Raw genomic sequence first — 26,008 nt, 5'->3', positions numbered from 1 at the left:
TCTCTGTGCGTCTCGCTCTGTGCGTCTCGCTCTGTGCGTCTCGCTCTGTGCGTCTGCGTCTCTCGCTCTGTCTGCGTCTCTCGCTCTGTCTGCGTCTCTCGCTCGCTCTGTCTGCGTCTCTCGCTCGCTCTGTCTGCGTCTCTCGCTCGCTCTCTCTGCGTCTCTCGCTCGCTCTCTCTGCGTCTCTCGCTCGCTCTCTCTGCGTCTCTCGCTCGCTCTCTCTGCGTCTCTCGCTCGCTCTCTCTGCGTCTCTCGCTCGCTCTCTCTGCGTCTCTCGCTCGCTCTCTCTGCGACTCTCGCTCGCTCTCTCTGCGCCTCTCGCTCGCTCTCTCTGCGCCTCTCGCTCGCTCTCTCTGCGCCTCTCGCTCGCTCTCTCTGCGCCTCTCGCTCGCTCTCTCTGCGCCTCTCGCTCGCTCTCTCTGCGCCTCTCGCTCGCTCTCTCTGCGCCTCTCGCTCGCTCTCTCTGCGCCTCTCGCTCGCTCTCTCTGCGCCTCTCGCTCGCTCTCTCTGCGCCTCTCGCTCGCTCTCTCTGCGCCTCTCGCTCGCTCTCTCTGCGCCTCTCGCTCGCTCTCTCTGCGCCTCTCGCTCGCTCTCTCTGCGCCTCTCGCTCCCTCTCTCTGCGCCTCTCGCTCCCTCTCTCTGCGCCTCTCGCTCCCTCTCTCTGCGCCTCTCGCTCCCTCTCTCTGCGCCTCTCGCTCCCTCTCTCTGCGCCTCTCGCTCCCTCTCTCTGCGCCTCTCGCTCCCTCTCTCTGCGCCTCTCGCTCCCTCTCTCTGCGCCTCTCGCTCCCTCTCTCTGCGCCTCTCGCTCCCTCTCTCTGCGCCTCTCGCTCCCTCTCTCTGCGCCTCTCGCTCCCTCTCTCTGCGCCTCTCGCTCCCTCTCTCTGCGCCTCTCGCTCCCTCTCTCTGCGCCTCTCGCTCCCTCTCTCTGCGCCTCTCGCTCCCTCTCTCTGCGCCTCTCGCTCCCTCTCTCTGCGCCTCTCGCTCCCTCTCTCTGCGCCTCTCGCTCCCTCTCTCTGCGCCTCTCGCTCCCTCTCTCTGCGCCTCTCGCTCCCTCTCTCTGCGCCTCTCGCTCCCTCTCTCTGCGCCTCTCGCTCCCTCTCTCTGCGCCTCTCGCTCCCTCTCTCTGCGCCTCTCGCTCCCTCTCTCTGCGCCTCTCGCTCCCTCTCTCTGCGCCTCTCGCTCCCTCTCTCTGCGCCTCTCGCTCCCTCTCTCTGCGCCTCTCGCTCCCTCTCTCTGCGCCTCTCGCTCCCTCTCTCTGCGCCTCTCGCTCCCTCTCTCTGCGCCTCTCGCTCCCTCTCTCTGCGCCTCTCGCTCCCTCTCTCTGCGCCTCTCGCTCCCTCTCTCTGCGCCTCTCGCTCCCTCTCTCTGCGCCTCTCGCTCCCTCTCTCTGCGCCTCTCGCTCCCTCTCTCTGCGCCTCTCGCTCCCTCTCTCTGCGCCTCTCGCTCCCTCTCTCTGCGCCTCTCGCTCCCTCTCTCTGCGCCTCTCGCTCCCTCTCTCTGCGCCTCTCGCTCCCTCTCTCTGCGCCTCTCGCTCCCTCTCTCTGCGCCTCTCGCTCCCTCTCTCTGCGCCTCTCGCTCCCTCTCTCTGCGCCTCTCGCTCCCTCTCTCTGCGCCTCTCGCTCCCTCTCTCTGCGCCTCTCGCTCCCTCTCTCTGCGCCTCTCGCTCCCTCTCTCTGCGCCTCTCGCTCCCTCTCTCTGCGCCTCTCGCTCCCTCTCTCTGCGCCTCTCGCTCCCTCTCTCTGCGCCTCTCGCTCCCTCTCTCTGCGCCTCTCGCTCCCTCTCTCTGCGCCTCTCGCTCCCTCTCTCTGCGCCTCTCGCTCCCTCTCTCTGCGCCTCTCGCTCCCTCTCTCTGCGCCTCTCGCTCCCTCTCTCTGCGCCTCTCGCTCCCTCTCTCTGCGCCTCTCGCTCCCTCTCTCTGCGCCTCTCGCTCCCTCTCTCTGCGCCTCTCGCTCCCTCTCTCTGCGTCTCTCGCTCCCTCTCTCTGCGTCTCTCGCTCCCTCTCTCTGCGTCTCTCGCTCCCTCTCTCTGCGTCTCTCGCTCCCTCTCTCTGCGTCTCTCGCTCCCTCTCTCTGCGTCTCTCGCTCCCTCTCTCTGCGTCTCTCGCTCCCTCTCTCTGCGTCTCTCGCTCCCTCTCTCTGCGTCTCTCGCTCCCTCTCTCTGCGTCTCTCGCTCCCTCTCTCTGCGTCTCTCGCTCCCTCTCTCTGCGTCTCTCGCTCCCTCTCTCTGCGTCTCTCGCTCCCTCTCTCTGCGTCTCTCGCTCCCTCTCTCTGCGTCTCTCGCTCCCTCTCTCTGCGTCTCTCGCTCCCTCTCTCTGCGTCTCTCGCTCCCTCTCTCTGCGTCTCTCGCTCCCTCTCTCTGCGTCTCTCGCTCCCTCTCTCTGCGTCTCTCGCTCCCTCTCTCTGCGTCTCTCGCTCCCTCTCTCTGCGTCTCTCGCTCCCTCTCTCTGCGTCTCTCGCTCCCTCTCTCTGCGTCTCTCGCTCCCTCTCTCTGCGTCTCTCGCTCCCTCTCTCTGCGTCTCTCGCTCCCTCTCTCTGCGTCTCTCGCTCCCTCTCTCTGCGTCTCTCGCTCCCTCTCTCTGCGTCTCTCGCTCCCTCTCTCTGCGTCTCTCGCTCCCTCTCTCTGCGTCTCTCGCTCCCTCTCTCTGCGTCTCTCGCTCCCTCTCTCTGCGTCTCTCGCTCCCTCTCTCTGCGTCTCTCGCTCCCTCTCTCTGCGTCTCTCGCTCCCTCTCTCTGCGTCTCTCGCTCCCTCTCTCTGCGTCTCTCGCTCCCTCTCTCTGCGTCTCTCGCTCCCTCTCTCTGCGTCTCTCGCTCCCTCTCTCTGCGTCTCTCGCTCCCTCTCTCTGCGTCTCTCGCTCCCTCTCTCTGCGTCTCTCGCTCCCTCTCTCTGCGTCTCTCGCTCCCTCTCTCTGCGTCTCTCGCTCCCTCTCTCCGCGCCCCCCTCTCCCTCCCTCCCGCGCGCGTGTGTGCGCTCCTGCTGGTGACCTCTTCTCCCACCTCGAGCCAGGCCTTCTTGGTGGCAGAGACAGGGCGCTTCCTCCTGTCGACCGGGTAAAATAGTTCCCTCCTCCTTCTCACCCTGGCTAACAGCACCTCAAGTGAGGCATTGCTGAATCTTGGAGCAGCCTTGCCCCTGTGCTGCTCCATTGTGTCTTCTTGCTCCTTGCTCCACTAAAATCCATTGGCGCAATGACCCTTTGAATCTAGACGCTGCAGCTGACAGCCTGTCATGCGGGTGCACAGTCCGCCCACTGCGCAGCTTTCGGACTTCAAATCGGAACAAGATTAATGGCCACCAATTAAGTTGCGATCGTGTGGGGAACGGTAAGTTTTTATTATTCAGGTTACCCACATGCACGTTCATCCCCCCACCACCCCCGCCACTGCCATCCCGCTGCCCTTTTAAAATTGTGCCCCTTGTGTCCTCCTCACAGCTTACTTTCCCATCTAGCTTTGTATCATATTGCACCCTATTTTTTAAATAGACTCCGTAAATAGACACTGTTTGCTTCAATGTTTGCTGAGTAAATAAACTTTGTTTGCTGTAAAATACACCATTTGCTGTAAGTCCTGCTGTAAGTCCTGCCGTAAGTCCAGCCCCGCCTCCAGCACGTTGTCTGGACACAGTGGTGTCAATAGACACCACTGTGTCTGTGGGCCTACCAGGAGTTGCATTGACACAGCCTAAATTAAGCAGGCCAATCTGTCAGTCGTGTCACATGTGGGTTCGTCCCACTTCCACCTGCATGATACTTATGTGCAAGGGGTTAGTGGAGGAAGATTGGGGCAAACGTCTTGACTGATATTAACTTTCAGGCTGTTGATTTCATGTTATATTGAGTTAGCTGCTGCGAATGATTCAGTTTTAATTGTTGACTCTGTTCTCGCAGTCAGTCACTAACTGTTCCAGCTCTGCCTAGTATCATTCACACCTCCTGACTTGTTCACATCTCCTTCGGGATCTTGTAAAAATAGAAGAAAAAATCTCAATGTATTTTGTTATTGAGGCGAAGACTGCTGAGAAATAGAACGTTTACTGGGTTTTTTTCTGCTTACCATCAATGTCTCCCAGGTCAGGTTTCACAGTAAAACCCCCTCTACACAGTCCCACTGAACACTCCCAGGTCAGGGTTCAAAGTAGAACTCCCTCTGCACTGTCCCACTGAACACTCCCAGGTCAGGATACACAGTAAAACTCCCTCTGCACTGTCCCACTGAACACTCCCATTCAGGGTACACAGTAGAACTCCCTCTACACTGTCCCACTGAACACTCCCATTCAGGGTACACAGTAGAACTCCCTCTACACTGTCCCACTGAACACTCCCAGGTCAGGATACACAGTAAAACTCCCTCTACACTGTCCCACTGAACACTCCCAGGTCAGGGTACACACTAAAACTCCCTCCACACTGTCTCACTGAACACTCCCAGGTCAGGGTACACAGTAAAACTCCCTCTACACTGTCCCACTGAACACTCCCAGGTCAGGGTACACAGTAGAACTCCCTCTACACTGTCTCACTGAACGCTTCCAGGTCAGGGTACACAGTAAAACTCCCTCTACACTGTCCCACTGAACACTCCCAGGTCAGGGTACACAGTAGAACTCCCTCTACACTGTCCCACTGAACACTCCCAGGTCAGGGTACACAGTAGAACTCCCTCTACACTGTCCCACTGAACACTCCCAGGTCAGGGTACACAGTAGAACTCCCTCTACACTGTCCCACTGAACACTCCCAGGTCAGGGTACACAGTAGAACTCCCTCTACACTGTCTCACTGAACGCTTCCAGGTCAGGGTACACAGTAAAACTCCCTCTACACTGTCCCACTGAACACTCCCAGGTCAGGGTACACAGTAAAACTCCCTCCACACTATCTCACTGAACACTCCCAGGTCAGGGTACACAGTAGAACTCCCTCTACACTGTCCCACTGAACACTCCCAGGTCAGGGTACACAGTAGAACTCCCTCTACACTGTCTCACTGAACACTCCCAGGTCAGGATACACAGTAAAACTCCCTCTACACTGTCCCACTGAACACTCCCAGGTCAGGATACACAGTAAAACTCCCTCTACACTGTCTCACTGAACACTCCCATTCAGGGTACACAGTAGAACTCCCTCTACACTGTCCCACTGAACACTCCCAGGTCAGGATACACAGTAAAACTCCCTCTACACTGTCCCACTGAACACTCCCAGGTCAGGGTACACACTAAAACTCCCTCCACACTGTCTCACTGAACACTCCCAGGTCAGGGTACACACTAAAACTCCCTCCACACTGTCTCACTGAACACTCCCAGGTCAGGGTACACAGTAAAACTCCCTCCACACTGTCTCACTGAACACTCCCAGGTCAGGGTACACAGTAGAACTCCCTCTACACTGTCTCACTGAACGCTTCCAGGTCAGGGAACACAGTAAAACTCCCTCCACACTGTCTCACTGAACACTCCCAGGTCAGGGTACACAGTAGAACTCCCTCTACACTGTCCCAATTGGCACTCCCAAGTTAGGTCATTAAAACGCTTCCTGCACTGCATCCAAGTCCTCATGATCACACTCCTGCTGCTGACCTCTTCGGCCACCTCCAACCACGCCTTCTTTGTTGTTGCAGCAGGTTTTTTTCCTCATTGCCAGTGAAGAGAACCTCCTTCCTCGCCCTTACTGCACCCAGCAGATACATTGAATCTGGGCACAGCCTTTGCCCTCTGTTCCATCTCTCAACTTGAATGTCACACAACACAATCCACAAAACTCCAAATCTCTTCCACCATTGTATCTGTGAAGTGACCCTTTAAATAGTCACGGTGAAATCGTGTAACGTGGGTCCACATCACTCCTGCTCACGCGCAATGGTGACGCGAAACCCGGAAGTAAAATGATAATGAGACATCCCTGTTGATATTCCCACGCGTCCCATGAAGTTGCGCATTTGTCGCCCGCTATTGCCCAATCCCGCTCAGGTCCCGCCTCCGTCTTATTGTCGGGCCTTATATGTTATCCTTTTTGCTTCTGTTATTTTTCCACGGTTGCTATCTAGTCACTGACTGATGACGCGCAGCTTGCGATAGCGTCATGGCAGGAGTCACTGGTGAATCCGCCACTGTCAGATGTTGATTGAGGGGGGGATCGGCACCGGTGGGGGGGGCAGCGCTCCAAATTGGAACGTGCCTATCAGCACAGTCTGCGGACAATGAGGGGAGCAATAATTACGCTGGCTTTTACTCTGTGTGACTCGCATTCCGCTGCAGGGAGTTCACGCATGAGACCGGAACAAATTAAAAGCAGGCTGCCAGGAAGGAAAAGGCTGTGTGTGTGTGTGTGTGTGTGTGTGTGTTACTGAGTGCCAGCTAATTACTGCTGTTAATCATGCCCATTAATTAAAAGTGAACGTCCATGCTCCTGGCAGCACAAAGAGACGCGAATAACTCAAATGCACGCAGCAGAGGGGAAAAATTGATAACTGAGACCAGCCCGGTTTGGAGTGGGCTGTCAGATTGCTACAATGTAAACCAGACACCAAGGGCCTGATATTACCAGGGCGGGGGGTAGATTGGGCGGGTGGGTAACGCGCCCGGTGAAATCATGAAATCAGTCTGCCCCGCACGCAGTCGTAGGCTGATTGGATCCACTTACGTGTTCTTCCGGGTTCCCCGCTGCTAAACTGCGCGGCAGGCGGACTGTGCATGTGCAGTAAGGTCTGTCAGCTGGAGGAGCTCTATTTAAAGGGGCAGTCCTCCACTGACTGATGCTGCAAGAAATAGGAAAAATTACAGCATGGAGCAGCCCAGGGGGAAGGCTGCTCCCAGGTTTAATGATGCCTCACTCCAGCTTTTATTGGATGGGGTGAGGAGGAGGAGGGGGAGGGGGAGGACAGAGATCTTCCCCCCCCGGCGGGCGGGAGGAAGCGGCCTGGCTCGAAGTGGCAGAGGAGGTCACCTGCACCACCAACATATCGCCCACCTGCATACAGTGCAGGAGGCACTCCAATGACCTAAGTAGGTCAGTCAAAGTGAGTACACTTACTCATTCCCCTACACTCCGTCTGCCACATCACTGCCCCCACCCCACATCTCCTTCGGCACTGCCAACACTACTCTGTCACATCACTCCTCACACCCACTCAAACCTCATCCTCATCTTACCTGCACTTACTCACCTCGCCAGTACTCATCCTGCCACTACCACTCAACCCAATCCTCATACAATCTCATGGCTCTAACTCATACTCACCCTCTCGTGCATCTCTTTCACAGTCAACCTCACTCAACCTGCCACTGCCTGTGCTGCAGCCACAGGGCATGCATCACATATGTGCATTAGGCAGCGTAAGGCAAACGTGTCATGAGCATGAAGGGGATGCACAAGGGTGTTTGAGGGTTTGTCGTGGTTTTTACCTATATTTAATTTCTGATCAACTCACATTACATATTATATTGGCACCACTACTGCCACGTCTTTGCGAATCTTGTCTGGTTTGTGCAATAATGCCCTTTCCTGAGGATCACAATGAAGACCCACAACTGATGCCACCCATTGTGTCACTGCAGAGTGGGTGTAGGTGTATTTTCAGGGCTCTTTTGTGTAGATGACTGAGCGACGTCGGCGATGTCCCCGGTTGCACCCTGGAAGGATGCGGAGGAGAAGTTGTTGAGGGCAGTGGTGACTTTGACAGTGACAGGTAAGAAGATGGTGCTCGGGCCAGCCGGGAGCAGCTCGGCATGAAGGAGGCTGCAGATGTCCACGACTACATGTCGAGTGACTCTGAGCCTCCGTGTGCACTGCTGTTCAGAGAGGTCCAGGAAGCTGAGCCTCGGTCTGTGGACCCTGTGGCGAGGGTAGTGCCCTCTGCGACGCATCTCTCTCTGCAGTTGCCCTCCCTCCTGCTGTACAGATGGATGTGTCACTGCACTCTGTTGTGGAGCTCCACGTGTCAGAGGTGGACGGCTTGGATGGCGAGGCTGCTGATGCTGTTCGTCCTCCGAGGAGGTCATGACTGCAGCTACGGCGGCCCCCTTCTGGAAGATGTACATCTAAGGGGGTCCGCAAGGTAGGTAAATGTGTCTGGACACCGGGGTAAGTGTGCAAGTTGGTGAATTTTATTGTTATGAGGAGGGTGGTGGAGGTCAAACTTTGTCCCAAGTGACAGAGTGGCCTCCTGCAATGAGTGAGGGTCTCTACCCCCCCCCCCCCGCACCTGTCAAATGGACCTTTGCAGCTGCCACAGGCTGATGGCTGCAACATGTCCATTTGAACTGGGAGCGTTTCCCCCAGTACGGGGAACAGTCTCAGTCAGTTGCAAAATCCCATCCCTGCTAAAATATCAGGTCAATCAGGTCTGTAAACGACCTGAAGTACCTGTTTAAGTACTTTAAGTGGCACCCCGCCGGCTTTAATTGCCGGCGGGAGTCCCACATGCGGGGGCTGCGCGCTCATGTGAGCGCGTCATTGGGAAACCCGGAAGTGGGCGGGTTGGAGCCGAGCTCCCGACCCGCCCCGGGAATCCTCGATTTTCGCAGCCCCCCCGCCACCATGCAACCGATCACGGGTGCGAAAATCGAGCCCCAAAGGTCTGATTTTCCTATTTAAATAGGAACATTAAAAACAGGAGTGGGCCATTCAGCTCCTTGAGTCTGTTTCTGCAATCCAATTAGATCATGGCTGATCTGCACATCAACTCCATTTACTCGGTTTTGCTCCAAATTCCTTACCGAGCAAAAATCGATCTCAATGTTGAAAGCTCCAATTGCCTCCTCTTTGACCAAGCTTTTGGTCACTTGTCCAAATATCTCGTTGTGGCTCGGTGTCAAATTTTGTTTGATAACGCTCCTGTGAAGCGCCTTGGGACGTTCATAGGTTAAAGGCACTATATAAATGCAAGTTGTTGTTGTTTTCCCAGCACCCACAGCCTTTTGTGTTCCATATTTCTGCTACCCTTTGTGTGAAAAAATGCTTCCTGATTTTGCTCCTGTATGGCCTAGCTCTAATTTTAAGATTATGTCCCCTTCTCCTTGATTCTCCCACCAGAGGAAATTGTTTCTCTGTATCCACCTTATCAATGTGGTTGATTCTTAATTGCCCTCTGAAATGGCCTAGCAAGCCACTCAGTTGTAAAATCTCGCTACGAAAAGTCATAATAAGAATAAAACCGGACGGACCACCTGGCATCGGACCACTAGGCACCGGACATGACAACGGCAAAACACCAAGCCCAGTCGACCCTGCAAGGTCCTCCTTACTAACATCTGGGGACTTGTGCCAAAATTGGGAGAGCTGTCCCAAAGACTAGTCAAGCAACAGCCTGACATAGCCATACTTACAGAATCATATCTTTCAGCCAACGTCTCAGACTCTTCCATCACCATCCCTGGGTATGTCCTGTCCCACCGGCAGGACAGACCCACCAGAGGTGGCGGTACAGTGATATACAGTCAGGAGGGAGTGGCCCTGGGAGTCCTCAACATTGACTCTGGACCCCATGAAATCTCATGGCATCAGGTCAAACATGGGCAAGGAAACCTCCTGCTGATTACCACCTACCGTCCTCCCTCAGCTGATGAATCAGTCCTCCTCCAAGTTGAGCACCACTTGGAGGAAGCACTGAGGGTAGCAAGGGCACAAAATGTACTCTGGGTGGGGGACTTCAATGTCCATCACCAAGAGTGGCTCGGTAGCACCACTACTGACCGAGCTGGCCGAGTCCTGAAGGACATAGCTGCTAGACTGGGCCTGCGGCAGGTGGTGAGCGAACCAACACGAGGGAAAAACTTACTTGACCTCGTCCTCACCAATCTACCTGTGGCAAATGCATCTGTCCATGACAGTATTGGTAGGAGTGACCACCGCACAGTCCTCGTGGAGATGAAGTCCCGTCTTCGCACTGAGGACACCATCCAACGTGTTGTGTGGCACTACCACCGTGCTAAATGGGATAGATTCAGAACGGATCTAGCAGCTCAAAATTGGGCATCTATGAGGCGCTGTGGGCCATCAGCAGCAGCAGAATTGTATTCCAGCACAATCTGTAACCTCCTGGCCTGGCATATTCCTCACTCTACCATTACCAACAAGCCAGGGGATCAACCCTGGTTCAATGAGGAGTGTAGAAGAGCATGCCAGGAGCAGCACCAGGCATACCTAAAAATGAGGTACCAACCTGGTGAAGCTACAACTCAGGACTACATGCATGCTAAACAGCTGAAGCAACATGCTATAGACAGAGCTAAGCAATTCCACAACCAACGGATCAGATCAAAGCTCTGCAGTCCTGCCACATCCAGTCGTGAATGGTGGTGGACAATTAAACAACTAACGGGAGGAGGAGTCTCTGTAAACATCCCCATTCTCAATGATGGCGGAGTCCAGCACGTGAGTGCAAAAGACAAGGCTGAAGCGTTTGCAACCATCTTCAGCCAGAAGTGCCGAGTGGATGATCCATCTCAGCCTCCTCCCGATATCCCCACCATCACGGAAGCCAGTCTTCGGCCAATTCGATTCACTCCACGTGATATCAAGAAACGGCTGAGTGCACTGGATACAGCAAAGGCTATGGGCCCCGACAACATCCCAGCTGTAGTGCTGAAGACTTGTGCTCCAGAACTAGCTGCGCCTCTAGCCAAGCTGTTCCAGTACAGCTACAACACTGGCATCTACCCGACAATGTGGAAAATTGCCCAGGTATGTCCTGTCCACAAAAAGCAGGACAAATCCAATCCGGCCAATTACCGCCCCATCAGTCTACTCTCAATCATCAGCAAAGTGATGGAAGGTGTCGTCGACAGTGCTATCAAGCGGCACTTACTCACCAATAACCTGCTCACCGATGCTCAGTTTGGGTTCCGCCAGGACCACTCGGCTCCAGACCTCATTACAGCCTTGGTCCAAACATGGACAAAAGAGCTGAATTCCAGAGGTGAGGTGAGAGTGACTGCCCTTGACATGTGGCACCAAGGAGCCCTAGTAAAATTGAAGTCCATGGGAATCAGGGGGAAAACTCTCCAGTGGCTGGAGTCATACCTGGCACAAAGGAAGATGGTAGTGGTTGTTGGAGGCCAATCATCTCAGCCCCAGGGCATTGCTGCAGGAGTTCCTCAGGGCAGTGTCCTGGGCCCAACCATCTTCAGCTGCTTCATCAATGACCTTCCCTCCATCATAAGGTCAGAAATGGGGACGTTCGCTGATGACTGCACAGTGTTCAGTTCCATTCGCAACCCCTCAGATAATGAAGCAGTCCGAGCCCGCATGCAGCAAGACCTGGACAACATCCAGGCTTGGGCTCATAAGTGGCAAGTAACATTCGCGCCAGTTAAGTGCCAGGCAATGACCATCTCCAACAAGAAAGAGTCTAACCACCTCCCCTTGACATTCAACGGCATTACCATCGCCGAATCCCCCACCATCCGAGCCCGCATGCAGCAAGACCTGGTCAACATCCAGGCTTGGGCTGATAAGTGGCAAGTAACATACGTGCCAGACAAGTGTCAGGCAATGACCACCTCCCCTTGACATTCAATGGCATTACCATCACCGAATCCCCAATCATCAACATTCTGGGGGTCACCGTTGACCAGAAACTTAACTGGACCAGCCACATAAATACTGTGGCCTACAAGAGCAGGTCAGAGGCTGGGTATTCTGTGGCGAGTGACTCACCTCCTGACTCCCCAAAGCCTTTCCACCATCTACAAGGCACAAGTCAGGAGTGTGATGGAATACTCTCCACTTGCCTCGATGAGTGCAGCTCCAACAACACTCAAGAAGCTCGACACCATCCAAGATAAAGCAGCCCGCTTGATTGGCACCCCATCCACCACCCTAAACATTCACTCCCTTCACCACCGGCGCACTGTGGCTGCAGTGTGCACCATCCAGAGGATGCACTGCAGCAACTCGCCAAGGCTTCTTCGACAGCACCTCCCAAACCTGCGACCTCTACCACCTAGAAGGACAAGAGCAGCAGGCGCATGGGAACAACACCACCTGCACGTTCCCCTCCAAGTCACACACCATCCCGACTTGGAAATATATCGCCGTTCCTTCATTGTCGCTGGGTTAAAATCCTGGAACTCCCTTCCTAACAGCACTGTGGGAGGAACCGTCACCACACGGACTGCAGCGGTTCAAGAAGGCGGCTCACCACCACCTTCTCGAGGGCAATTAGGGATGGGCAATAAATGCCGGCCTCGCCAGCGACGCCCACATCCCGTGAACGAATAAAAAAGAATAAAAAATCCTTTTAACATTTTAGAAGTCCATTTTTTCCCTCTCTCTGTCTCACAAAATGGAGACATTCATTTTTATTGAGGTCACTATGATTTTCATCAGTAGCACAGCAGCTCAAGCCATGACCTCAGTCTCTCACCTGCCACCTGTCCAGTTTTGGACTTGGGATGGGGTTTTGGGCCCAAAAACAACAGTACAGATGAAGGAGATTGATAGGCCAGTTATAATACTATGCAGTTTATCATGTTTAATTAAGTTGCTAGAGTTTTACAGAATTATCGCTGCCACCTGGACAAGTAGGTGTTAGTCTGCAAAAAGGATTATGAGTGGGGTATCACGGGGATCAAAACTGCTGATCTAAAATGACCCGGATGAGGGTGTTAAAGGCAAAATCTTCAAGTTTTCAGCTGATTCTAAAATTGAAGGTTTGGCAAATAATGAGCAAAAATGCAACCAAGTGTCAAAGGATTTGGATCTTTTCGGAAAGTTGGGCCAGTAAATGGCAAATGCAGTTAACTGTAGCTAAATGTAAATAATTAGGATGGGAGCAAGGATTCATAGTAGGAAGTATGTGTTTATTAGAGCACTCACCCAGCATAATGATAAGGAGAGGGATTAAAGGGTTATTGTGATAAAACCATTGAAATTGCCCAGTCCATGGCTACCATGAAAGAGACAAAGTCCTGGGTTATATAAAGAGAGGGACAGTGTGCAAATCAGAAGAGGTGATATTACTGTATATGGAGCTGGTTAGACCCTGCCTGGAGTGCTGATCGCCATACCATAGGAAGAGTATTGTCCTTGAGAGTGTGCAATTTAGGGCTGCCAAGATGGCATCAGATGTCAGGAATCTTAGGAAAGGCAAGAGACGCTGGGAATGTTCTCACTAGAAAAGAGGCTTTGAAGTGACCTAAGAGGATTTTTCAAAATTATGATGGCAATTGTTCTGAGCAAACTGATGACGGGCTCAAAAACTGAGGGATAAATTTTTAAATGAGGAAATTAGCTGCAAAGAGAGGTTTAGACAGAACTATTTGATACAGAGCATAATAGTTACATGGAATACATTACCTGGGAACATATTGAAGCAAATAGATTCAGGTGACAACAAGATACGTTTCTGAACAAAGACATAGAAGGATATAGTGAGACAATTGGAATGTGGGATGGAGATCAAACCAGAAAGAGGTTGGCATGTTGACCTATTCCTGTTTCTAGAATTTCCTACGCACCTGTCCTCCAACCTCAAAGCACTGTATTAATGGTGTTCGTATAAATTTTATCCAGAGCTTTGCCTGTTTCCTTGAGGATTGTAATACATACACCAGCTGGCTCAACTGCCTTTTAGGCATTTATTTCTTCAGGTTTCTTTATGACAGATTCTTCTATTAATGTCTGCATGTAGTATAAATTTCTGTCCAAAACTTACAGGATCTAGAAATTGCATAGTCATTGCTTGTGAATATTGATGTGGAGAATCTGTCTGACCGATCAGTTATCTACCCTGATTCTCCATCTACCTTTCCAATTTATCCCTTAAAGGCTTCATCTGGTCTTTAACACACCATCTATTGCCAACATAACTAAAATATTCCCTTGGATCATTTGGATTTTTTTTCCTGTAGTCTGTTTTCAATTGCTCTTTTAATTCTCCTATCACTCCCTTTATCCTCAACTATTGAATTACTGACTACTTTTGCTTCTCATCCCTGGAATTAATCTAGTGAACCTTCGTTGCACTGCCTCCAAGGCAGATATATCCTTCCTTAAATAAGGAGACCAAAACTGTATGCAGTACTCCAGGTGAGATCTCACTAAAGCCCTATACAACTGTAGTAAGACTTCTTTACTCTTGTACTCCAACCCTCTTGCAATAAAGGCCAACATGCCATTTGCTTTCCTAATTGCCTACTGTACCTGCATACTAACTTTTTGTGTTTCTTGTACAAGAACACCCAAGCCTCTCTGAACACCAACATTTAATAGTTTCTCACCATTTAAACAATATTCTGTTTTTCTATTCTTCCTACCAAAGTGAATAACCTCACATTTCCCCACATTATACTCCAAGTGCCATCTTTTTGCCCACCCACTTAACCTGCCTATATCCCTTTGCAGACTCTTTGTGTCCTTCTCAAAGCTTACTTTCCCACCTAGCTTTGTATCGTCCGCAAACTTGGATACATTACACTCGGTCCCTTCATCTAAGTCATTAATATAGATTGTAAATAGCTGAGGCCCAAGCACCAATCCTTGCGGCATCTCACTTGTTAACCTGAGAATGACCCGTTTATTCCTACTCTCTGTTTTCTGTCCTTTAACCAATCCTCTATCCAAGCTAATATATTATCCCCAACCCCATGAACCCTTGCCTTGTGTAACAACCTTTTATGTGGCACCTTATTGTACGCCTTTTGAAAATCCAAATATACTACATCCACTGGTTCCCCTTTATCTACCCTGCTAGTTACATCCTCAAAAAACTCTTTTTTAAAAAAAAAATTTGTCAAACACAATTTCCCTTTCATAAAACCATGTTGACTCTGCCTAATCAAGTTACGATTTTCTAAGTGCCCTGTTACTACTTCCTTAATAATGGATTCCAACATTTTCCCGATGACTGATGTCAGCCTAACTGGCCTGTAGTTCCCTGTTTTCTCTCTCCCTCCCTTCTTGAATAGCAGTGTAACATTTGCTACCTTCCAGTCCACAGGGACCGTTCCAGAATCTAGAGAATTTTGGAAGATCATAATCAATGCATCCACTACCTCTTTTAGAACCCTATGTAGATAGATTGCCGTCAACTTGGCTCAGTTAGTCGCTGTCTCTGAATCATATGGTTGCAGGTTTAAATTCCTGTCAGGACTTAAGCACATAATCAAGGCGATACTCAATGCAGTTTTTCCTCAGTACTGCCCTGATCAGAGGTGCCATCCTTTGGATGAGATGTTCAATTGAGGCTTTGTCTGCCTGTCCAGGTGGACACAAAAGACTCCATGGCTTTATTCAAAGAGTAGGAAGTTCTCCTGATGTCCTGGCCAACAGTCCTCCCTTAACCAACACCACCAAAAACACAACAAACTGATTATTCATCTTTCTGCATTTTGTGGAATCTTGCTGTGCACAAAATAGTACTGACTGTACATAGTAAAGTAATTGAATGTGAAGTGCTTTGGGAAGTCCTGAGTGACATGAGGTGCTTTGTATAAGTGAAAGTTCTTTCCTCCTTATCACCAGTTTTGTGTAGAGCACATGCCACACTTTAAACTTGTCTGTAAGATTTTTTTAAATGTTCACTATTTTCCGATTGGCTCAAATTTCACTGGAGCGAATCATTCTTTTACTTCACTCCTACCCACTTTTGCCATATTCTCCAACCCATCGTGAGCAATGCTACAGGAAATTCACTAGTGATCTTTTAAAAAGTTCAATGTTTCTTCTATTTTATATTTTCTGCTTCTGCTTAAAAACCTGACCCTCCCTGAAGCTCTTCTTGTAGATCCGAATATTCTTTCCTAAACTTGTGCACCTCTGATGTGCCATTTTTGGCCTTTAACACAATATCATATCTGACTATACAATAATCACGAGCACCTACTTCTAAACTACTAATCAGCTCTGCTAAATACTAAATCTGTTACATCTCTAGTGGAGAGACTGGAGAAGCTGGAAATGTTCTCCTTAGAGCAGAGAAGGTTAAGGAGAGATTTACTGATGGTGTTCAAAATTATGAGAGGTTGTGATAAAATAAATAGGGAGAAACTGTTTCCATTGGCAGAGGGTCGGTAACCAGAGGACACAAATTTAAGGTAATCGGCAAAAGAACCAGAGGGGAGATGCGGAGAAATGCTTTTATGTAGTGAGTTGTAATGATCTGGAATGCACTGCCTGAAAGGGTGGTGGAAGCAGATTCAATAGTAACTTTCAAAAGGGAATTGGATGAATACTTGAAAAGGAAAAGTTTGTAGGGCTATAGGGAAGGAGCAGGAGAGTGGGAATATTTGGATAGCTCTTTCAAAGAGCTGGCACAGGCACAATGGGCTGAATGGCCTCCTCCTGTACTGTAATATACTATGATTCTAATTAGAAAAGCATGACATTTTTGTGCCATTGATGCATTGATGCCGCTTGATTGGCACCCCATCCACCACACTAAACATTCACTCCCTTCACCACCGGCGCACTGTGGCTGCAGTGTGTACCATCCACAGGATGCACTGCAGCAACTCGCCAAGGCTTCTTCGACAGCACCTCCCAAACCCGCGACCTCTACCACCTAGAAGGACAAGAGCAGCAGGCACATGGGAACAACACCACCTGCACGTTCCCCTCCAAGTCACACGCCATCCCGACTTGGAAATATATCGCCGTTCCTTCATTGTCGCTGGGTTAAAATCCTGGAACTCCCTTCCTAACAGCACTGTGGGAGAACTGTCACCACACGGACTGCAGCGGTTCAAGAAGGCGGCTCACCACCACCTTCTCGAGGGCAATTAGGGATGGGCAATAAATGCCGGCCTCGCCAGCGACGCCCACATCCCGTGAACGAATTAAAAAAAAATACACAAGGCTTTTAATAATAGATTTGAACCATTTTTAAAACTATTACATTGACACTGGGCCACTCCAAATAAATAAAGGTTTTAAAAGCTTGACATGTATTTATGCCAGTTTTTTTCCAACACTCCTCGGTTTCTTGTATCTTCTAGCTGCAGATCTGGACAGCTTGTTGGTGCACCAGCGGGCCACAGACCTGTGCCCACAACAAGCCCCCAAAACCTCCCCTAGGTACCCTTTGAGGTTGATCCCTAACTGTATGATTCTATGATCTCTCAGAAACATCCCAGAGCACTTCATGTGCAATGAATTATCTGGGAGTGCAGTGACTGTTGGTATTTGTGCACACAAGATGGTAGTGTTGACTCTCATCCTCTGCTTCATGTTTTATGTTAAGAAGCAGTTACTGGTTATCTGTATGAAATGTCTTCCTCGCTTTTGGTTATCCATAGTCTGACCATTTTAGCTGTAGGGTATGGAGGTTGCCCTTGATTTTGTGTACAAGGATAGGGTTCATTGCAGTGGCACTGTCCAGGAGAGACTCATGGGCAGAATTGATATGTGAAGCTTCTCTGCTGGTGATAGTCATTATTCAACAAAAAATAATGTTAGCAGATCATAAAAATGTAAAACCATTTACTGAGCAAAGGAGATTACTGTAATCCTGGTTTTATATATGAATAGTCAGAGATCTGCAGCAAGAAGATACAAAAAACCGAGGGGTGTTTGTAAAAACTGACATAAATACACGTCAAGCTTTTAAAACCTTTATTTGTTTGCAGTGGCCCAGTGTCAATGTAATACTTTTTAAAAATGGTTCAAATTTATCATTAAAAGCCTTGTGTATAATGTGCGTCACAATTTAAATGTGTCATGCTTTTCTAATCAGAATCATAGAACCAAACAGCGCAGAAGGAGGCCATTCAGCCCATCGTGTCTGTGCCGGCTCTTTGAAAGAGCTATCCAATTAGACCCACTCCTTTCCCCATAGCCCTGCAAATTTTTCCGTTTCAAGCATACATCCAATTCCCTTTTGAAAGTTACTATTGAATTTGCTTCCACCAACCTTTCAGGCAGTGCAATGCAGATCACAACAACTCGCTGCGTAAAAACATTTCTCCTCATCTCCCCTTTTTTTTGCCAATTACCGTAACTCTGTGTCCTCTGGTTACCAACCCTCTGCCAGTGGAAACAGTTTCTCCTTACTTACTCTATCAAAACCATTCATAATTTTGAACACCTCTATTAAATCTCCACTTAACCTTCTTTGCTGTAATTGGATAGGAATTTCACAGGAAGCATTCAAGAAATATTTTACCATTATCCACTTTATTGATTGGCTTAACCAATCAAAAAATATTTTACTGTCCACTTAATCTAATTAGTACTGGGATAAATTGAACCAATCAAAAAAAGTTTTCACTGCTATCCACTTACTTCCTGTCTCTCACCACAACTTTGACTCACCGAGCAATGTCACAGGGGATCCACTAGTATTGATATACGTATATTCAAATGGTTTGATTTTTCCTGCCTACATTACATTCCTTGTACAATTCCCAAGTGGAGAGAGCAGGCACAGACCCACTCTTGAATTGGCTGCTAGCCACTGCATGAGGACTGGTCCAAGGTGACTGTTCCCCCAAACTGCTTCCTTTTCCCCTTCTCCCCAACTCCCCCCACCTTGCAGCTCTTCCAGATTTCCCAGCTGAGATTGAGAAAATGCCGAGCGGGAAGTTATAGAAGTGGACATCATCAGGGATTTGTCCTTACAGACATGTACGCAAGTGGATTCCTGGGGGTTGGGGAGGGCTGGAGAAATGTGATCTATGATAATAATGCAATTTGAGTTGAGAAGCTGCCCCAACAGGGAAAGAAAAATAAAATATATTGGAGACTGGAAAAACTTTGACCCTTAAAGAATTTTTTTTTAGAAGTACATAACTGGCTGTTTAACTCTACCAAGATGGCGGCCATGCTGGAGGGTGAGAAACTTGAAAACAAAAACTCTGAGGAGCCACCCTGAGATGAAGATTGAGAAATAGTAGGGAAGCCATTTTACATAAAATAGTTACTTCTATTCTATACTATATTCCATTCTTATTATTTCTGTAGTTATAAAAAACTAAAATTGGAAGACTGCAAAAAGGCTGAACTTGTGTACAGGAGGTTACTACAGCGTTCTTAAAGGCCAGCTGGTGCATGTTTACATTTAGATTTGTTTTATCACACCCAACTGGCGTCTCAGTTCTCTTAGGTTTTCTAACCCAAACATTGGTGCTTTCTATGCAACTTTGGAACATGATATTTAACAGGCCTAAGAACATCTTGATTGGGACTGAAAGTGCTTACAAAAAAGACTTGCATTTATATAACACCTTTCACGACCTCAGGACATCGCAAAGCACTTTACAGCCAATGAAGTACTTTAGAAGTTAAGTTGTTAATTGTATCCACGTGATTTATATTAATCAGTGTTAATTGTATTCAGGTGGTGCGTATCAATTGGGGACTCTCATCCATTTATAAGAGAGCTGATCTAGGGTGTGGGGTGGGTGTAATCTGGAGCTCTGTGGATAAAAGCTGGGAAGCAACTGAAGATTAGGCTCTAGTATTCTATCCTTCACCACCTGGCTATCCAATTTATAACATTAGTAACTGTTGTAATGTAGAAAACGTAGCAGCCAATTTGCGCACAGCAAGGTCTCACAAACAGCACTGTGATAATGACCAGATAATTTGTTTTTTGTGGTGTTACATTGACCAGGATTCCCCTGCTCTTCTTCAAAATAATGTCTTGGGAACTTTTACGTCCACCTCAGAGGACAAATGGGGCCTCAGTTTCCAACAGTGCACTACTCCATCAGTACGCCACTGGAGTGTCAGCCAAGAATCTGTGGGACTTGAACCCACAACCTACTAACCTCAGAGGCGAGGGTGCTACCCACTGAGCCACGGCTGACACCAGGGTCAAATGTAGATGCCTATAGAGTAATGCAGTGAGAAACAGTATAAATGGGGTAAAATGGTAGCTATAGGCTGAGAGATGAAGAAGGAAGACATCTGGATGGTTGAGCTTACCCGAATGAATTTGTGTGTTTCTTCTGCGGCAAAGCATCCTTTGTAATCTCGGTGCCGCACATGAGTATGCAACATTAAACCTTTAATCAACGGCAAGTGTTTGGCTCTGTGTTCAAGAATTCACGCTTGGGATATAGGCACAGGACTGCAGTCTTTGTCTATATTATTACAAAATTCATATTCCTAACAACCCAGTGGCCAAAATATGGAATTGCAGCAGTGAGTCAGTATTACAGATTGTCACATAACATTGGAAAATCCTATTAAGCTGGGGTTACCTGCAGATATTACAGGAAAAGGGTTACGTAGGGCTTGTCAGTGGAATGTGGTCGTTCATACCAAATTTAAAAATATATATATAGTTGTCCGGCAGCAGTGGGATAATGGATAAACACTATGTCAATGAGCACTCCCAGGAGAAATACAGCAAGGGCTAGATGGAGAGTAACGCTCCCTCTACCTGCCCGACCGTGAAAGGGCAGCCTTTGCTGCTGCAATGTGAAGTTTCCATTTTTCTAATACAGCAGTTGTATGGTTCTTCTGATACTTGTTTTACACTAGCAGCCGACCTGATGTCTGCCAAAATAGATAAGCATTCCAGTGTAAACTCGTCGTCATAAAATAAACTTACTTCAAGGGCAAGGGTTGTGTCAGGATTAATTCAGATCACCGGCTTTCATTCCGTCTGTGCAGTTACTCTCCTATAGACAGCAATGAGTTTTAGTCACATGGTAATTACTGTGTAAAATGAAAATAATTCCACATTTGTTGCCATGAATTCTTGGGTGAATGCTTCAGAATAGAGATTCACCAACTGGCTTTTGTAAATTGCCTATTGCAACAAGCCTGAACACCCAGGACAGCTCAGTAACAGACTATACATGAACATCCATGCAGCAAATTCTTTTCCCATTCATTCCCATTGTATAGAATTCCAATGAACTGAACCCCTTCCCATTCCTCCCCAAATCCCTTCCCATTCATTCCCATTGTATAGAATTTCAAAGAACCAACCCCTTCCCGTTCACTCCCATTGTATAGAATCCCAATGAACCAAACTCTTTCCCATTCAGTCCCCATTGTATAATGTTCCAAAGCACTAATTAAACATGCGGCTCTTACTCCAGTTGCCTGTCCTCTCTCTGCACATGAATTGCCCTGTGAGAGATTGTACCTCTCTGGGTGCTGCTGTGAAAGACAGGGCTGTGAGGGTTGCTGCTTGGCAGATCGACGAGGCCTGTTTGACGATTGCGGGCTCAAATGTGCCACACTGATGTTTCTACACTGTATTTCTGATGGCATTCAACACTTTCTGGCTGCTGAGATTACAGTGTGTGATTGAGCCACTTCTGCCTGTGCTACATGGAATGGTGGTGGACAACTTGTTGGTGCACTGGCGGGCAGTGCCATGGAGTGGTAGGCCACAGACCTGTGCCTACGATAAGTACCCAAAACCTCACCTAGATTTACTTTGTGGCTGACCCCTAACTCTGTGATCGGCTGACCCCTAACTCTGTGATCGGCTGCATCTGTAATTTCTTTCCGTTTTCTGTTAGAACCTAAAACACCACAACACAGTTAATGAAGATCTTTTACCGTCACTCCATGTGATATTCTCTCTTTTTCTCTTTGCAGGAGAATTGTGATGTGTTCCTGCCCCCGGTGGACTCAGACTGGCAGGTACTGTACTCTAACCCTCTTTGATATTGTACCCCATGGAGGAAGAGTCTTCAGTGCTGGGGCGGGGGTGGGGGGGGAGATCAGGCTCGTTTGGGGACAGAATGTGTATCTGTTACTGTAGGAAGTGCCTCGGGAATTATTTATGGTCTTTCGGTTGCCCTAATGATTTTAAAAGGTATTTTCTCCCACTGGTTAGCTTCACTCTTGCCAAGCACCACTCCACAGGCCAAGAGCGGAGGCAGGCAGAGCTCCACACCTCTACCATGGAAACTAACTAGTTGGCAATGCTGCTCTGTATCTGGGCTGTTTGCAGATCCACGCTGGGGTAACCAAGCGCTCTGATTCTCCCATCATAGCAAATGCCTGCTGCCTTTTTGCCCAACAACATAACTGTTTAGAAGCAAATCGCGGGCAAAAATCCACATAACACCACTCCATAATACAGCGCTGCACTTCCAAGAGCTGCTGTGCTAGAAAGGAAGGGGAAAAAAATTAGAAGAGATATTAATGTTTGAACAGGGATCATTTTGAGAGGTAGCTGAGTGTTCAGGAGTTGGGCGCTAAAGGGATTGATGGAGCAGAGATAGGCCTCATGGAGGAAATGAGCCTGATGAGATTGGAGGGAGGGATGGGAGAGAAGTTTGAGAGCAATAGAGGGTCAGCGCTGGGGTGGGAGGAGGAGGAGGGGACGATGGCACGTAAAGCAGCTGCACAGTTAGTCTCGATCTTTGAGGTGAAGAAATCCATAAGATCCTCACACTTGGCAGTGGAGATGAGGATGGAAAGGGCAGGAGTACAATGATGAGGGAGGTAGTTGGTCATTGAGAAAACTGTCCTTATTCTCGAGAATGATCCTGGAGTAAGAAGATTTGGCCATTATCTTTTTCCAGACAGTTTAAATTATTATCCGACACTGATTTCACACAGACTCCGTAGTACGGACTTGGCAAGAAGCTGTGGAGTGAGACATATGCCTCCTGTTTCTCTCTCTATCTCTTTTCTGATTGTCTTATTCTTGCGTTCCGCAAAAGTCATCACCACCCCCCCTCCCCCCCCAAAAAAAGAGCAGTATTTGTAAACCCCCCCGCCGCCTTGACTAATCAGAAGAGCTGTGCCTCCACAGGCTTAGCAGGAGGGCAGATGAAAATAGCCAGAAAGGCTCTTGAACATGTTCCTGAATGATGGGATGAGCCAGATGAGCTTTTTTCACTTTCCTGCCTCCTCTCAGTCGTACAGTACCAGGCCCTTAGATCCTAGAGCTTTACCTCGGCTCACTATTGGAACGATAACCTCCGCCATCAAAAGTCTTGTCGTGCCAGGGTTACAGGATAATTATCAGAGCTTCCGCTGATTACAGCAAAGTGTTTGGGCGCCTGTCAGATCCTTATCTAACAGAGTATTTGTTATTTTTAGTCACTGCGTTGGTCACACAATAATTTGCATAATAAATTAGTAATGATCCACTGTCACCTCAAATTATGAACCAAAATTAAATAGCCATCACATGTATAATGTGAACATTCAGTCTGACGCTCACCCAAAGTTCTAATGCTCGTTCTTTAATTGATGAGTGTTCGCTTTCCATTAAGAAAGGTTTTGAATTTCATTTCTGTTCAAATGTCACCTCCTGAATTAACACCTGCCTCAGGTGCCAGTGCAAGTTGGTTGCAGCTTCCAGGCGCTAATTAGATTTTTTTTTTGATTTTGGATGATTCACCGACGAAGCTGGCTTCTAACAAATAAAAAAAATCAAATATGTTTAGAAAACAGCCAGTGGGTTCCGTGAAAGAAAGAAAGACTTGAATTTATATAGCGCCTGTCAAGATCTCAGGACATCCCAAAGCACTTTACAGCCGATGAAATACTTTTGTAATATAGGAAACACAGCAGCCAATTTGTGCACAGCAAGGTCCCACAAACAGCGATGTGATAAATGACCAGATAACCTATCTGAGTGATGTGCAACCAAGAGACGCGACCCTGCAGGAGCTGAGAGCGTTGTTCGGGCGCTGAATGCCCCACCAGACACAGCAATGCAAGCAGATCCCTTTAGAAAGGGAAGTGGATAAATTTGGACAATGTTAAAAGTGAATGAGGCTAAAGGGATAGCTCTTTCAGAGAACTGGCACAGTCTCAGTGGGCTGAATGGCCGCCTTCTGTGTTGTAAAGTTCTATGGGCTGACTTTTGTCTTCAGGTGTAAGTTGGTTCTAATTTAGTTTGCGCTGCTTTCAGACTCACCTGAATCCCAACTGCTGATAGTGCTCAATTTTCTGGTCCAAGCTCATTTGCATAATTATTCACAACTCTGATTAGTCTTGGGACGGTGCCAATGGTAGGGGAGGAAAATAGCATGTGTATCAAATTCAAAAGGATTGGACAACTAAAGGGCAGAGGGATAAAATTTCAGAAAGATCTTAGAGAGCATTGAAAGACATTTCAACCCATCCTCCTTCTCCCAGTCTGAAAGGGCAGGGGATTCGGACATGGCAGGCTCAGATAAAGGGAAAAGAGAACCCTCGATACCTGTATGAGTCTGTGGACATGGGACAGTGCAGCTCAGCACCTGACCTCCTCTTTGGCTGCTGAAGTCAAAATGGTGCTGCACGGGATGCTTGCAACAACAACAACAACAACTTGCATTTATATTTCACCTTTAACGTAGTAAAACATTCCAAGGCAAACATAGGAGCAATTATCAAACAAATAAATTGACTCTGAGCCAAAGAATGAGGCATTCAGAGAGGTGACCAAAAGCTTGGTCAAAGAGGTAATTTTAAGGAGGGTCTTAAAGGAGGAGAGAGAGGTTGAGAGGCAGCAAGGTTTAGGGAGGGAATTTCAGAGCTTAGGGCCCAGGCAGCTGAAGGTATGGCCACCAATGGTGGGGTGAAGGAAGTGGAGGATGGACAAAGAGGCCAGACTTGGAGGAACGCAGAGTTCTTGGAGGTTTGTGGAGCTGGAGGAGGTTACAGAGATGGAGAGGGGCGAGGCCATGGAGGGATTTGAACATGAGGAGGAGAATTTTAAATGGAGGCATTGGTGGACCAGGAGTCAATGTAGGTCAGCGAGCACAGGGGTGATGGGTGAACGGGACTTGGTGCGAGTTAGGATACAGCAGCAGAGTTTTCGATGAGCTCAAGTTTGTGGAGGATGGAGGATGGAAGATGGGAGGCCTGCCAGGAGAGCATTGGAATAGTTAAGCCTGGAGGTAAGAATGGCATGGAAAAGGGTTTCCGCAGCAGATGGGCTGAGGCATCCCCACCAAAACGTTGAGCTGCGAGGTTTGTGAAATTGCTACTTCATGTTCTGGGGTGATTTCTGTGCTGAGACTTCCTGCTTTGTTTTTTTGGTTCCATTGAATGTTTCTTTCCCTCTCCTGCGGGCTGACGCATGCTAGGCCACAGCTTGACAATTGCCGGCAATCCTGAGGTACCTCACCCAAACAGCCATTCTTCATGGGTGCCAGCAGGCTATTTAAACATCGAAAGGTCGGGCTTGAAGGGGGGGGAAACCCATTCCTGCCCTCACCTGACAACCCCATGTACACAGTTCCCAGCAATAGTCATTGGATAGGAACCAGGAGCTGGGACATTGGCTGACTGTTCCCTTCCTAACTTAAGAGATGCTGAGGCCCATTGTAATGACGTACCGCCATCCCAGCTGAGATCAGGGCAGTGCACTCGAGTTATTTTTTCTTCATTACTGTTGTTTGATTCAATTTAGTGTTGAAAATATACAGCCATAACCCATTAAAAATAGTGCATTATTTACAATATTGAAGAAAATAAGGCATGGCCTTCTGGCCATTTGGAGATTTTGTTTCTGTTAAATCCTTGATTGGCAGAGAAACCATCTCCAGTGTCCAAGGCTATGTAGCTGGAACTTACAAATAAAATACCGATGATCCTTCAAAGGAGCAATAATTCAAAGACCCTTCCTCCCCTTTGAATAAAGTGAATGTATTCCGGCTGACTTGCATATCTGCTACCGTATCCACAGCTTGTCTTTCATTGAAATTGTGGACAATCTCTGAACTGTAGTTGTGTCTTTGGCTACCCCAGGCTCCACGCTAAAGGACCTCTTTTAAGAATACAGCGAGATTAAACCAATCTTTAATTCACATTTTTCTGTCTATTTAAAGTCATAATACAGTAATTTTCCTGTTTGAAGTATGACTGAGCTTCTGCTTCTGTCACAGGGTCCTTGTAGAGATAGAAAGAACTTGCATTTATATAGTGCCTTTTACATCCTCAGGACATCCCAAAGTGCTTCACAGCCAGTAAATTAGTTTCAAAGTGCAGTTAATATTATTATGTAGACAAATGAAGCAACCAATTTCCACAAACACTAATAAGATAAATGACTAGTTAATCTGATTTTGGTGCTGTTGGTTGAGGGAGGAATGTTGGCTCAGGACACTGGGAGAACTGAATTTGTTTCTTGATGTTTACAGGCTG

At 48.5% G+C, this 26,008-nt stretch overlaps 1 protein-coding gene across 2 annotated transcripts in view; it reads left to right on the top strand.

Annotated features, from left to right (window-relative positions):
- ndrg4 (NDRG family member 4) overlaps positions 1 to 26,008 on the top strand; it is a 214,098-nt gene that overhangs the window by 14,331 nt on the left and 173,759 nt on the right. For both annotated transcript variants that reach the window (XM_067997685.1, XM_067997686.1), the window contains exon 3: positions 21,509 to 21,553. In XM_067997685.1, coding sequence (XP_067853786.1) covers positions 21,509 to 21,553 — 45 coding nt within the window. The remainder of the gene's footprint in view (positions 1 to 21,508; positions 21,554 to 26,008) is intronic.

The sequence above is a fragment of the Heptranchias perlo genome, chromosome 16 (genome assembly GCF_035084215.1).
Source record: "Heptranchias perlo isolate sHepPer1 chromosome 16, sHepPer1.hap1, whole genome shotgun sequence".
Classification (NCBI taxonomy): Eukaryota; Metazoa; Chordata; class Chondrichthyes; order Hexanchiformes; family Hexanchidae; genus Heptranchias; species Heptranchias perlo.
Note: the sequence above shows the minus strand (reverse complement) of the source record. Positions and strands in the feature narration are given on the sequence as shown.